This window comes from Oryzias latipes, chromosome 19 (assembly GCF_053564925.1).
Source record: "Oryzias latipes strain Hd-rR chromosome 19, Olatipes_Hd-rR_3.1".
NCBI classification, from domain to species: Eukaryota; Metazoa; Chordata; class Actinopteri; order Beloniformes; family Adrianichthyidae; genus Oryzias; species Oryzias latipes.
The window spans coordinates 21,980,396-21,993,493 of record NC_136255.1 but is presented as its reverse complement, the minus strand read 5'-3'; the positions used below and the strand labels follow the sequence as shown (position 1 = coordinate 21,993,493).

General features: G+C 38.9%; 1 protein-coding gene across 1 annotated transcript in view; it reads left to right on the top strand.

Annotated features, from left to right (window-relative positions):
* The first annotated feature begins 3,784 nt into the window (after positions 1–3,784).
* atrnl1b (attractin-like 1b) overlaps positions 3,785–13,098 on the top strand; it is a 78,277-nt gene continuing 68,963 nt past the window's right edge. Inside the window, exons 1-4 of the mRNA XM_023949279.2 lie at positions 3,785–4,937; positions 11,263–11,346; positions 12,377–12,490; positions 12,766–12,894. Coding sequence (XP_023805047.1) covers positions 4,702–4,937; positions 11,263–11,346; positions 12,377–12,490; positions 12,766–12,894 — 563 coding nt within the window. The 5' untranslated portion in view covers positions 3,785–4,701. The remainder of the gene's footprint in view (positions 4,938–11,262; positions 11,347–12,376; positions 12,491–12,765; positions 12,895–13,098) is intronic.

The window sequence follows — 13,098 nt, the reverse complement described above, 5'->3', positions numbered from 1 at the left end:
TGGTGTCTCTCTGCTTCCACCGCTCAGATGTGCGCACCTGACTAAACGCCAGAAGGCTCTCCAGCTGCTTAACTGCATTGAGTCATCGTGCAACGATACTGTTTTTAGTTAACAGGGATCCATTTTTAAAAAATAAACATTTAGTTTTTGGATTTTTGAAGTTGAGTGTGGGAAAAGACCAAAATGCTGAGGTAATAGAAACACAATTACATGACTATTGCTCATAAGATGAAGAAAAAATGTTTGAGTACATGATCTTTGAAGTGAAAAGCAGGACCTGCAGCTAAAAAAAAGCGAATTTATACCAATTTGGTTCATTTTCAAATAAAAATGGGTTATATTGTATTCAGTTATCCTCTATCATTGATTTTAAATGAATATTGTATAAAAAAAACTTCATGAAAACAGATAATGTTTAGTTTTTTCTTTTCCATCCAAAGGAGAAGGGTTTGCCACTGCGCAGCACTGCCACCTATAGGTAGTACTTTAGTAGTGCAAGCAGATGAATGAAAATTAAAGATCTGGCTGCTTTTATGAATTAATTATTTCAATGACTTAATCCTGCTAGGTGTTAAAATGTGCATTTTCTTTTTACAAAGTGCCTGTGTTGTAACGTAGTTTTGGATCATTATCATAAAATAAATTATTTTGCATAATCAGAAAACAACCCTTAACCAATTTATGCCACATTCCAGCTTGCATGTGAATCCAAAGCTAAAATTTCTACATCTCCTCTTTTCACTCTGACAAGTTATAATGGCGTATACTTATATAGCTTATATTAGCTTATTTGCTAATTCAGTGGCAGCATTTTATTCTTTTAACTTTTTACCTACACTATATCTTGGTGAAGTTGAGGTGTGTATGAGGACCAGCTATAAGGCCGAATATTTTCTGACCATTTTTGACAAATGCAAGTTTAAAGTTATTATTTTATTTATTTATTTAAGTACTTTTTGGTTTGATTTATTTATTTCAATTCGATTCACAAATAAACATATACAGTACATTGAAACAACACAAACTTATGCAGGGGAAATAAAAGGGAGCAGAGTGAAGACAAACATATTTTCCTGCCCCTTTAGTTTAGGTTAATTAAATATAACATAAATACATGAAAACATAAATACAGTGTATTTTTCTAAACGGTAAAATAGGACTTTGCGGGTGTTTTGTTTTGGTGCAGTAAGAAACTGGAGCAAATGGCTTTTCTACTGTTAAAAGTTGCTTCCTGATCTAGGAAATGCTAAATTCATAAAAATCTAATTTACTGATGAAGGTCTTCTTAAAACAAATAATGGACTACAACTAATGCTACTCCTGCAAAAATCAGTATGTTTTCCCTTAGTGTAATTGTTAAAGCTATGAAATGTTCTGCCTTTCAAGTTCTTCTTATCCATTATGTCATTTTTTTTAATCGACATTTGTACTTCATGCTACAGGAAGACACAAAGTGAAGCAGGTTGGTTTTATTGCTTTATCAAAATCTCATTAAAAAAAGAGGAAATCCAAGGTAGAGGACTAGTTCAGATAAGTTGGTGTCTCTTTGAGGTGTTGGAAAGAACACACTAAAGCCTGAATGCAGTTTCCCACAGTTGAGTGCAGATTTATTTGCACTTCACGTGCATTCAGATGAGGGCAGGGAGTGCATTCATCCGCGCAGGTATATAGGCTTCTGTGGGTCATGGTCTTTACAACACTCCTGTCCAATATTTTTGCGCATTTTCTCACAATTAGATTTTTTTTCACCTTAAAAATACTTGCAAATCAGAAATGCTTGAATATATATGACAATAAAACACATTTTTGGGGGTAAAACACAAAGATAAGAAACTTTCTTATCATGGTGCATGAATATACTACAATTTATTTAGAACAAGTAGGAATTATTGGGGTAACATGTAGTGTATGTACATTAAATGGATCCGTGTTGTCCAGTTTCAATAAAACAAATGTCATTCTTGAGCTAAAGCATGTTTGTGGGGGAAAGATGTGAAACATGGACAGTAGTCAAATGCTTGCAGCAACTATGTCTTTTTATGTCTTAAAGATGCAGATTAAAAGAGTCAGATCCTCTTCAGACAGTAACCCCTCTAATTGTGAATGTTTTTAGCCAATTTGAAGACCTAGACCAGGGATCACCAACCTTCTCGAGGATAAGGGCTATTTTATGTGGTCTGACTAGTACGAAGGGCTCCACAGGACCTGTTTACTTCACATTTCCCCCAAAAAAACAAAGACACAGACTATTATAGTAATAGTAATGATAATAATAATTAGCAGTAGTTATTTTAACACTATGAATTGATTGCTCGCATATCAATACAAATTATTTTCCACAATCTAATCAATGATTGATACAACTATAACAAGAAAAAACATGTGTAAACATGAGCCATTGATTTATTTCTGTTTGTCTGCTCAAACATTTAAAAGTCAGGAGGGACACAGCGGTATTGGTGGTACAAAAGATCACTTCTCACATGTTTTAAGCCAAAGAAATCAAAAATCTTCTTGTCAGAACAAGTTTTTGAGTTTTGTTTAACATTTAATGCACGAAACTGTAACATTTTGCTCTACATTTTCAATTTAATACTTTTTGTTTTATCAGTATTCTCTGAGATTTGTCTGATCATTTACTATGTGGGTGGGAGGCCTACATAGAGGCCTTTATTGTTCTTTATCAAAAATGTGTAGCTCTAAATGAAGCTTCAGTTGCTTTCTGGGATTTTTTCACAGGCCTCGTGAAAAAAGTCTGCAATGCAACGAAACATTGCATTTAGGAAAAAAAAAAGTTTTTACAAAATAAGAAAATCACGGGACCTTAGAATTTACAACAGTGTTCCCAACTGCTATCATTCCATCTGTGATATTTTGAAGCCCAATATCTGTGACATTTTTAGAGCATGCTTTGCAGCGCTTTAAGTGGTCCTCGCAGGTGCGTGGTCGCCTGTGGACACTGCGTTGGTGACCCCTGACCTAGACCAAGGTTGTGTCCGAATTCCTTCACTACTTACTAGATAGTGCACTATATAGTGCGTTTGCCATTTTGTAGTGGTGTTTGAATCTACAATTCCAAAATCAAGTGCCCTAGAAATTTCCCAGAAGTCTTTGCAAAAAACCAGTGCGCATCGATGCTCACTAGATTGGCGAATATAGACCACAATGCATTCCTTTTGAACAATTTTGCAAAACAAATAGTATTTTAATGTTTTTTTTAATAAACCTTTAATATTTTCCTCTTCAGAACACAGTAGATTTATAAATAGTCATTGCAAAAGATCAATACATTAGATTTTTACTTTGTGAAATTGATTCAAGATTCAAAGGGTTTATTATCAAATGCACAGTAAAGAAACGGGCTTCCCTGTACAATAAAATTCTTACATTGCTATCTGCTCCGAATGCCAAGATTAAATAAAATAAAGATAGGAGTAGTATCAGGTTAACTGAAATTCACATATAACATAGATAAAATATAACCATGCATCAGTAAATGGTTAAACCAATGTACAAAACAGATGTGCAAATACAGCTGAGTTTAATTGTGCAAGGAGACTTGCGCAATGATGACGTCACATTCGCTGTTAAAAAAGAAATAAATAAAATGGTGGGCATGGTGCCCAAATTGGTTTTAAAATGCAGGGCACTAGATAGTCCCGCACTATATAGTTTTTTAGTAGTTGGGGATAGGGTGGGAATTTGGACACAGGCCGATTGTCCAGCAGCATCAGGTTAACACAAAATTCGGACACTGTCCCTTTAAGAGAAACAAGTTGCTAGCACGCATGCGCAGGCTGTGTTTAGTTTTCCCCAACCCCACAGATCTTCGCTCCGCTAGCATGTTATTCTCAGCCTCCAACTGCCGTGTTTACTGAGAAAATTTGCTTTTTTTTTCGTATACTCAAGTAAAAACAAGACATCATATGAGGTAGATATGAAAGAACGCTACGTTTGAGGATGTTTAAATAACTGAAGAGACAATTTAGTTGGACCAACAACTGTTAAAGTGTTTTGCTATTCTGCTCCGGAGAGTCGGCAAGAAGAGTCCTTTCGGTTCCCACGTCCCACCAGATCCCACCACATCCATGTTAGCTGCTGCACTTTGCCGTTCGAGTCCGGGGCTCCAAATGCCGCCAACTCTCCGTTCGTGTGCGGACGAGACTCGGTTAACTGACGGTGGCATGTAGGAGGACCAGCGTTTTCCCAGTTTTCATCCCTAGCGTCAGTATGAAGGGCAGTTAACGGATAAGATGGCTGCTGAATCCCTATTTGTCCACGAATCCGTGCAGTGATGTTACTTTTAAACGCTAAACTGTACAAGGGCTAGGATGGCTACACATTTTTAGGCACCCACTTGTGTCGGTATTTAGCTAGTTTGTAGCATTAAGGGTTTTTCAGTGATGCTAAACGTTCCCCCCAAAAAGAGGGACTGAGGTAAAAATCCTTCCCACTCAAGACGTTCTATGCATGCTAGTCGAGAAGCTTTATCATTTTTAGCCGTTTTGGTCGCGAGGCAAGGCTTCAAACTTGAAGAAAATGCAACTTGTTTGTTGTGGCGAAAGCATCCCTAGAGTAGTAGCGGACGCTCTGTTAGTGTTTGGAGTTAAACCCCAAGGCCCCGGTCTGCTTCTCGGTTAGTTCGAGCTGGAGTTGAAGGAACAGCCAGAAGAAGAAGAAGAGAGAGAAAAAATAAGGACAATGGATCATCCTGGAGGGAAATATAAGGCTCCATTTTTCATGTTTGGACCCAAACCACGGGGACTCAGCCGATACCTGGCGGTCTATGTTTTGTTTTGCTTCGTCCTGCTCACTCACGCCTCCCCGGCCAAGCCGTGCGACAAGAGCTGCTTCTCGGGGAAATGTCTGAACGGCTCCTGCGTCTGCGAGCGAGGATGGGTGGGAGAGCTGTGCCAGCACTGCCAGGGCAGGTTCAAGTAGGTGACCCAAATCCTTTACATCAGAGGTGGTAGAGACACGGCTTTCTACACTGACATATGTGGGTGATTCTCTGAAAATCAGTGCACTTTGTGTCCCACCTCAAAGATTTTCGTATAAACGAAGCCATACAATGCATTTTCAAACAAGAAATGGAAAGATCCGCGTGTCTAACGCACAGAAAGAGTTTGAACATTATGTTCTGAAAATTTTCAGGGGTTGTTGAGGTGTATAGGTCAACCGAATGATGATGTCCCCGCCAACCAAAGTTATTTTTTCACTGAATGCAAAACTGATTAAAAAAATCGCCAATGACCACATCTTTTTTCTGCTAACATGACCATTTGCCTATTTAGTTTCACCTAAATAAAAGAAATATGAGAAAATTAAATGAATCTTTATAAATTTCACAATTTCATCATGTCCCTCAGTTTTGTTCAACCCCATAAAAGCCTATCAATCCCCCCTTTAAAAAAAAAAAAAAAAGTTCAGTCCAATTTTTTTCAGCAACCAGGAAGTGACATCACTGAATATTTTCCCGCTAACCCAAATTTCATAATTTCTATTGTCAGATTGACATTGTCAAGCTCTACCTTTCAATTCTGTTACATTCATAAATGGTATTTGCTATTGTTCGGGAAAAAGCAAACAATTGTTTTGAAAAATATATTAATTTCTTATTTTCCTCATGCCATAGGTAGCTCCATATCCTAGCTAATGTAGACATGTGACAACTTTTAGCTAAAATATTCAACCCCATAACAGAACACACTGTTATGGTGACACATTTTTCTGATCATTTTTGGAGTTTCATGTCTAAGTTGGGAAAAAGTATTTTCTCCGACGTTTAAAAAGTCCTTAAACTGCTGCAATGTTAAGAAACAGTTTTTTTTTGGGGGTAAAATTTTCAATCACCAGAGGACCCAATGTGCATCGAATTCAGAGAATGACCCGTGTGAATTCAACTTCTGTTTTTTTTGAGGGGGTGTTTACCAAGAAATGAACAAGCTCCAATATGGTACAAAAAATATTCAGTTTTAAAATGTGGTATTTGAAAAATGAACTGTTTATTGCTTTTGCCCATCATTTGTGCAGTAGTCTGGACAGAACATTTCTAAGAAACTACTGCTGCTCTGCAAAAAGGCCAGAAAACAACACAGGTTTTTACGATTTTGGCCAAAAAAAAGTCATAATCCTAATTAAAAGACCACTGGGAAGGCTTTTAAATTGGGTCAAAAGATGATCGGAGTGGGTCTTTAAAAAGGCTCCAAAAATGGTTGAAAATAATCTGAATTTTCTAATGAGACTAAGACTGTTTTTATTCCACTGTGTATTGAATTTGCCTACTATGTGTAGGAATTTGGATTGACAGTTCCCGTTGCAAACAACAAAAAAGCACAAGTTTAGTCACTTTATTTCACACATGAACGATATCATGAATTTTCCCAAAGTTGAAAGTGCAATTTGAAAAAAAAAACCCAAAGACATCAAACCAACTCCAACATTTAGTCTTCAGGTTGTCATTTCTAAGGTCACTTATGTATTTGCGGTTGTGAATTGGAAATGTCATTTTATGCCTTATTTATTTTACGCATGCTCTTCATCATCAGAAAAATACCAAAGAAACATGTTAAAAACACCCAAAACACATCTTAGATCGGAGAAGGTCTTTCACCAATTCACAACTGTAAATACAAAAGTGATCTTTGAAACAACAACCCAGAGAGCCGTTGTCATTTGGACGTATTTATGTGCGACCAAGAACAAAAACTGTTGGAAATTCATCTTGGCCACGTGTAAGACGTGCGGCCAGGAAGCACATTGCCCGCACAGATGTGTTAAGTTAAATGCTGCTGTTGGTCGCACGTACTAACCTAACCCTAACACTTCCTCCGCGACCGTGTAGCCAGAGTTCAGAACTGGCCGCACATATTTAGAAAGTTACGTGTGAACAACAGTCACTTTCATTTCTTTATTTAAATTGTTGTGAATCAAGAGCAGACAAAAAACCCTACTGTTTAAAAAAGAGCTTGTTATATAGAAAATACACCAGGTAGGCCACAAGCTCCCTGCTCCGCTCCATTCTAATGAATCCACTTGCAGACGAATAGATCTCTGTACAGCTTTTGTTTTTTCTTTGTCTGAGTCTGCATCTGGCTCCAAACTGGATAGCTACAACATTTTTACCATTTTTGTTGCACCGATAATCTTAGGGTGTGGGTGTAATAAGCTAGCGAGTTTAACAGAGAGCTCATGTGTGGGTGATGGGAAGTGGTGGCGGGCTTGCTCCGAGCCAACAGTCCCGTCCATAACGTGGAGGCGGATTACTAACGATCTACTGTCTGCCGCTCATCAAAAGACGATAAAGTCCCACTCCGATCATTTTGTGATCTATATTAAAAGTGTTCCCAGTGTTCTTTAAATTGTGATTATGCCGATTCACAATAATTTGAATAAAGAAACTCTCAGAATTGCTATTTTAAACTTAATTTTCTTAATATATGTCATCCATCATCAGAAAAATGCCACAAGAACATGTTAAAACACAATTTTCCTCATAATGGGTCACATATTAACATCTCATTGCAGAGTTGGAATGCTCTGCAACATTCTTTATCTTTTAGATTTTTTGCTTGTACTGTGTCATATTTTATTCTTTTGGTTTTGCACTTATTCGTCTCACAGGTGACTACAATCAATACAGATCAACACACAAATGTTGGCTCTTTGTGTCTGCACACAAGTTCAGCCTGCAGATAAATAGGAATCCGTACTGCCATGTTGACAGGGAGTTTCTGGTATTTGCGAGGACTGCGGATAAAATCCACAAACACAATGTTTTGTATAAGTTTTCTTCTCTGCCCACATGGTAATTCAATATTTTAAGCCCCCCATTTGAAGAAAAATGTTGCATCTCAAGAGTCTGCCCTCAAAAACGCTTACCCCTCGAAACAGATACAATATGTTGTAATTGACTTGGATATTTGGACATAAAAATAGATGAGTTAGGGCTTGTGTGCAAAGCATTAATAGGAAAGGCAGGTCAATTTGGCAAAATAAATAGATTTTCAAGTTAAACAGATAATATTTTCAGGGTGATTGGAGTTTGTAATGGTCTTTTGGTAGCACTGTGGTGCAGAGACGCCCAAGCGCGGCCCCTTATGTGTTCGTAAGTGTTAACATATTTATAACAAACCCACTTCCTCTGTTTCTCATCACACTCCAGAGAGCCTGCCATGCATCTGTTAAGTCTCTGAGATGCTTTATATGTACCAATCATCTAGATTCGATCAATGCAACATGTACTATGATATCAGCGTACATTTGTTTTATGAGACACATCTGAAGCAAACAGTATCTGGCCTACATTTTTCCTTTTTACTTTCCTGGTGGGAACCTTTAGCTAAAACCTCCTGCAGTAATGACACATATATTTTAACGGAGCAGGCCAATTTTCTAAGAAAACAAACCTGTTTATCAATCTGTTATGTGTGGATTTAATAAGTTAAAAAAAAATAGAATAAAGTCTTTGAAGTTAAATGCTCACATCCAAGACACTTGAATTTACTCTCATAGTAGGATTTGTACTTAGAGAAACAGTTGGAATCTATATAACTGTATGGATCTGTACTGATGTTAGCCAATTTGTAAATAAATCAGAAAATTTGTACGATTCCATTACTCACCTTTTGTTGAAGACTCTTGAAGTCCCACTTTGATCATCTTTTTTTAAAATCCAAATTCAAAAAGTTCCCGTAATCTTTTAATTATGATTATGTCGTTTTTAGTCAGAAACCTGCAAGGACAAATATAAGACTACAATTTTCATGTTCCTACCCAAACTCAACTGATACCTGGCGGTCCATTTCTAGGACATCGTTTCTGCAGAGCAGCAGTAGTTCATTTGAAGTTTGCCTCTGTGTTGTAGCACAGAGTAAAGGCCTGTTCACACCGGGACGAATTTCGCCGGCGATTTTCGCCGACGTTTAACGCCTCGTGACTAAACAAAGGGCACCAATGAGAGTGTGCACACCGACGCGAAAAAACGCCACGCGACAAAACGTCAAAAAAAAAAAAAAAGCCTCGGGTTCGTTTTTTTTTTTCGATGCGTCGAAATCTATTCGACCAATGAGAATGGCGCTTTTGCACACGTGTCTGGAGCTTCTGAAGTTACAGTAAAACACAACTTGGGGGCGCTCAAACACAAAACTGCCTTGCTGAGCACACATACCAGCGAAGAAGATAGACGCCAAGTAGCGTCTACACTGCCGCAAAGAAATAATGACGGACATTCTAAAATATCCCCTTACCAAGTACCAGTTGGAGCTACTGATGCTTGAAATATTCATGTTTTCTTTGTATTATTCTGACAAGCGCGTAAATACTTGCTCTCTTCTTCTGAGTGAAAAGCGACTTTAAGAATCGTAAAGTTGCGCAGCGCCACCTTGTGTACAGGAGTATTTCTGTTTACATTAAGCGCCATCTAATGTCAGGGAATGACATTGCATGTTAGCTCGGCTCACCGTCAGCGAAAATCGCCTGGGTGTGAACACAAAAAACGTGGCGAAAAACGCTGGCGAATAACGCCTGGCGAATATTCGTCCCGGTGTGTACGGGCCTTAAGCCTGACCCCATTTCCCATCATCCCTTCATTTACATGGGGCAGAGCAGGGAGTTTATGTTCTGCTGTTGTAGGTCCATCGTCACACCTACAAGCTTTTTTCAACTGTATTTTTTCGTCTGCTCCTGATTCACAATGATTTGAAACACCGGTACTCAGAAACGCATTCTAAAGGCCCGTACACACCGGGACGAATATTCGCCAGGCGTTATTCGCCAGCGTTTTTCGCCACGTTTTTTGTGTTCACACCCAGTCGATTTTGCCTGACGATGAGCCGAGCGAACATGCAATTTCATTCCCTGACATTAGATGGCGCTTAATGTAAACAGAAATACTCCTGTACACAAGGTGGCGCTGCGCAACTTTACGCTTCTTAAAGTCGCTTTTCACTCAGAAGAAAAGAGCAAGTATTTACGCGCTTGTCAGAATCATACAAAGAAAACATGAATATTTCAAGCATCAGTAGCTCCAACTGGTACTTGGTAAGGGGATATTTTAGAATGTCCGTCATTATTTCTTCGCGGCTGTGTAGACGCTACTTGGCGTCTATCTTCTTCGCTGGTATGTGTGCTCAGAAAGGCAGTATTGTGTTCGAGCGCCCCCAAGTTGTGTTTTACTTTTAAGGCCCGTACACACCGGGACGAATATTCGCCAGGCGTTATTCGCCAGCGTTTTTCGTCACGTTTTTTGTGTTCACACCCAGGCGATTTTCGCTGACGGTGAGCCGAGCGAACATGCAATTTCATTCCCTGACATTAGATGGCGCTTAATGTAAACAGAAATGCTCCTGTACACAAGGTGGCGCTGCGCAACTTTACGCTTCTTAAAGTCGCTTTTCACTCAGAAGAAAAGAGCAAGTATTTACGCGCTTGTCAGAATCATACAAAGAAAACATGAATATTTCAATCATCAGTAGCTCCAACTGGTGCTTGGTTTGGGGATATTTTAGAATGTCCGTCATTATTTCTTCGCGGCAGTGTAGACGCTACTTGGCGTCTATCTTTTTCGCTGGTATGTGTGCTCAGCAAGGCAGTTTTGTGTTTGAGCGCCCCCAAGTTGTGTTTTACTGTAACTTCAGAAGCTCCAGACACGTGTGCAAAAGCGCCATTCTCATTGGTCGAATAGATTTCGACGCGACGCGTCGAAAAAAAAAAACGAACCCGAGGTGTTTTTTTTTTTGACACTTTGGCGCGTGGCGTTTTTTCGCGTCGGTGTGCACACTCACATTGGTGCCCTTTGTTTAGTCACGAGGCGTTAAACGTCGGCGAAAATCGCCGGCGAAATTCGTCCCGGTGTGAACAGGCCTTTAGGCTTAATATTTTTAATATATGTTCTCCATCACGAGGAAAGATACAAGAACTTGTTAAAACCATGATTTTCCTCAGACCGCTTTAAAAATAAGCTACAAAATGACAAGAGTGGATCTTTAATAATGTTCGATACTGTTAATGATGCCATTTGTAGAATAAAACAGAAATGTAGTAAACACCAGGAAGTACATGCTATCCAAACCTACTGGTGGTAACTGAAGGAAGCAAAGTTGCATGAAGTACTCAACAATCGTTTGCTGGATATAACTTTCAGCGACACTTGTGGCAAAGTCACTCTAACCGTGGCAGTAGCTGTCATTTTCTGTCAAGCTTTTATGCATCAGCTGTCAGGTTTTGAGTCTATAAGGTTTTTTGTTGTTGTTTGCTTTCCAGGCTGACAGAACCATCAGGATACCTCACAGACGGTCCCATCAACTACAAGTACAAAACCAAGTGCACATGGTTAATAGAAGGCTAGTAAGTACAGTTTGATTTAATTCTGTTGGGTTGAGCCTCAGCATCAGCAGTCAAACATGGTGATGAAGTGCAAACAGACTCCTGCAGTTCCATCCAGCTGTTTTGTGACTTGGTTAAAGTAGTTTTCCTTCACACTTTCAGTTGTCATCGTGAAAGGCTCAGCAGCACACTTCAGTGTTATTGCTACTTTTAGTGGAATATTCTCATTAACCCGAAACTGGAAGAGTCTCTACACGGCTTGATTGCTTTTAATTGCCATGGCAACTGCAGCATCCTCAGACTGGTGCTGTTGTGGAAAGAACATTCAGTCACATTCATGTCCTGTGGCTTCTTGGCACTGGTCCTCCACTTTAGTCAGTTTAATAGAGACACCAATGGACTAATGCAGTTCTGCTGGGAGTTCTCTTTTTTTAAAGCAGATCTCTTTTCTTTTGGAGTTTAAACAACTTTAACTTTACCATTTTTGTGGGGATTGTACTCGGTAAAGGATGGTTCTGTTTAACAGCAAATCATTTTTTATGGTATTTTACAATTTTAACTCAAAAATACTATTTATTCCTGGTAGTTTAGCATAAAAAATAAAAAGTTCCAGCATAAAATAAGTGGCATTTTAGTTATGTTTTTTTTATTTCTGACATGTCTTGTGATAGTTACTTTGAAACTGTAATCCATTACAGATTACCAGAACTTCTTATTTTTGGTCAAATGTTATCTCTTGTCAAAATTGTTATGTAACTTCCTTTTATTGTTGTACTTAAAGAAGTAGAATATGAAGTTGCAGAATTTCCTTGAAGTTCATATTTAGCTAACTACCGGTACTTACTTTATAGTGCACTACATACAGCGGGGAAAAAGTATTTAGTCAGCCAACATTTGTGCAATTTCTCCCACTTAAAAAGACGAGAGAGAAAAAGTAAAAACCGACCACAGGCAGAAAAAGTGTTTTGTTTCAAAAGAAATTTGCAGTTATTGGTTTCATTGATTGTAATCAATCTGGGATATAAATTCCTTTCTTCTCCCCCTCCTCCAGCCCCAACGCAGTTTTACGGTTACGCTTCAACCACTTTGCTACAGAGTGCAGCTGGGACCACATGTACGTCTACGATGGAGACTCCGTTTATGCTCCTCTGGTTGCTGTTTTCAGGTAAGAAAACTACAGTAAAACATGGACTTTAGTACTTTCCAGAGGAACGTGTATCCTAAATTTTAAGTTCATGCTTTGATGTCTGGAAGCAGAATTTTTATGCATCTTTCAAAGCAGACGTTGTTTTTTTTCTGGCAGGATTAGCTCATGTAGCGTTGTAAAAACATCGGCTTAATGCTTATTGTTTCTCGCACGCGTCTCTGCAGCCTGTTGTTATTGTATCTTATGTCTGCGTGTGAGTGTGGAAGCCGTGACGGGGTTGAATATTTCCACAGCGGCCTCATCGTTCCAGAGAGACGAGGGAACGAGACGGTTCCTGAAGTCGCGGCGACCTCAGGCTACGCGCTGCTGCACTTTTTCAGTGATGCTGCCTACAACCTAACCGGATTTGAAATATACTACTCGTGAGTATCGCGGCTAAAACATTAGGAAATGTTGTAGCCAGTTCCTCACAGTTGGGTTGAACATCATAATCAAAGATGTCTTATGGATTTAGCGCGAGGCTACGCCAAGTTTTCACATTTTTGCAGCAAAGACATGTTTAAATGTTGTCATCTTGCCGACTCATTTCTGCAACAGCCTGAAATTAATTTCAAAGTCATTCTTGG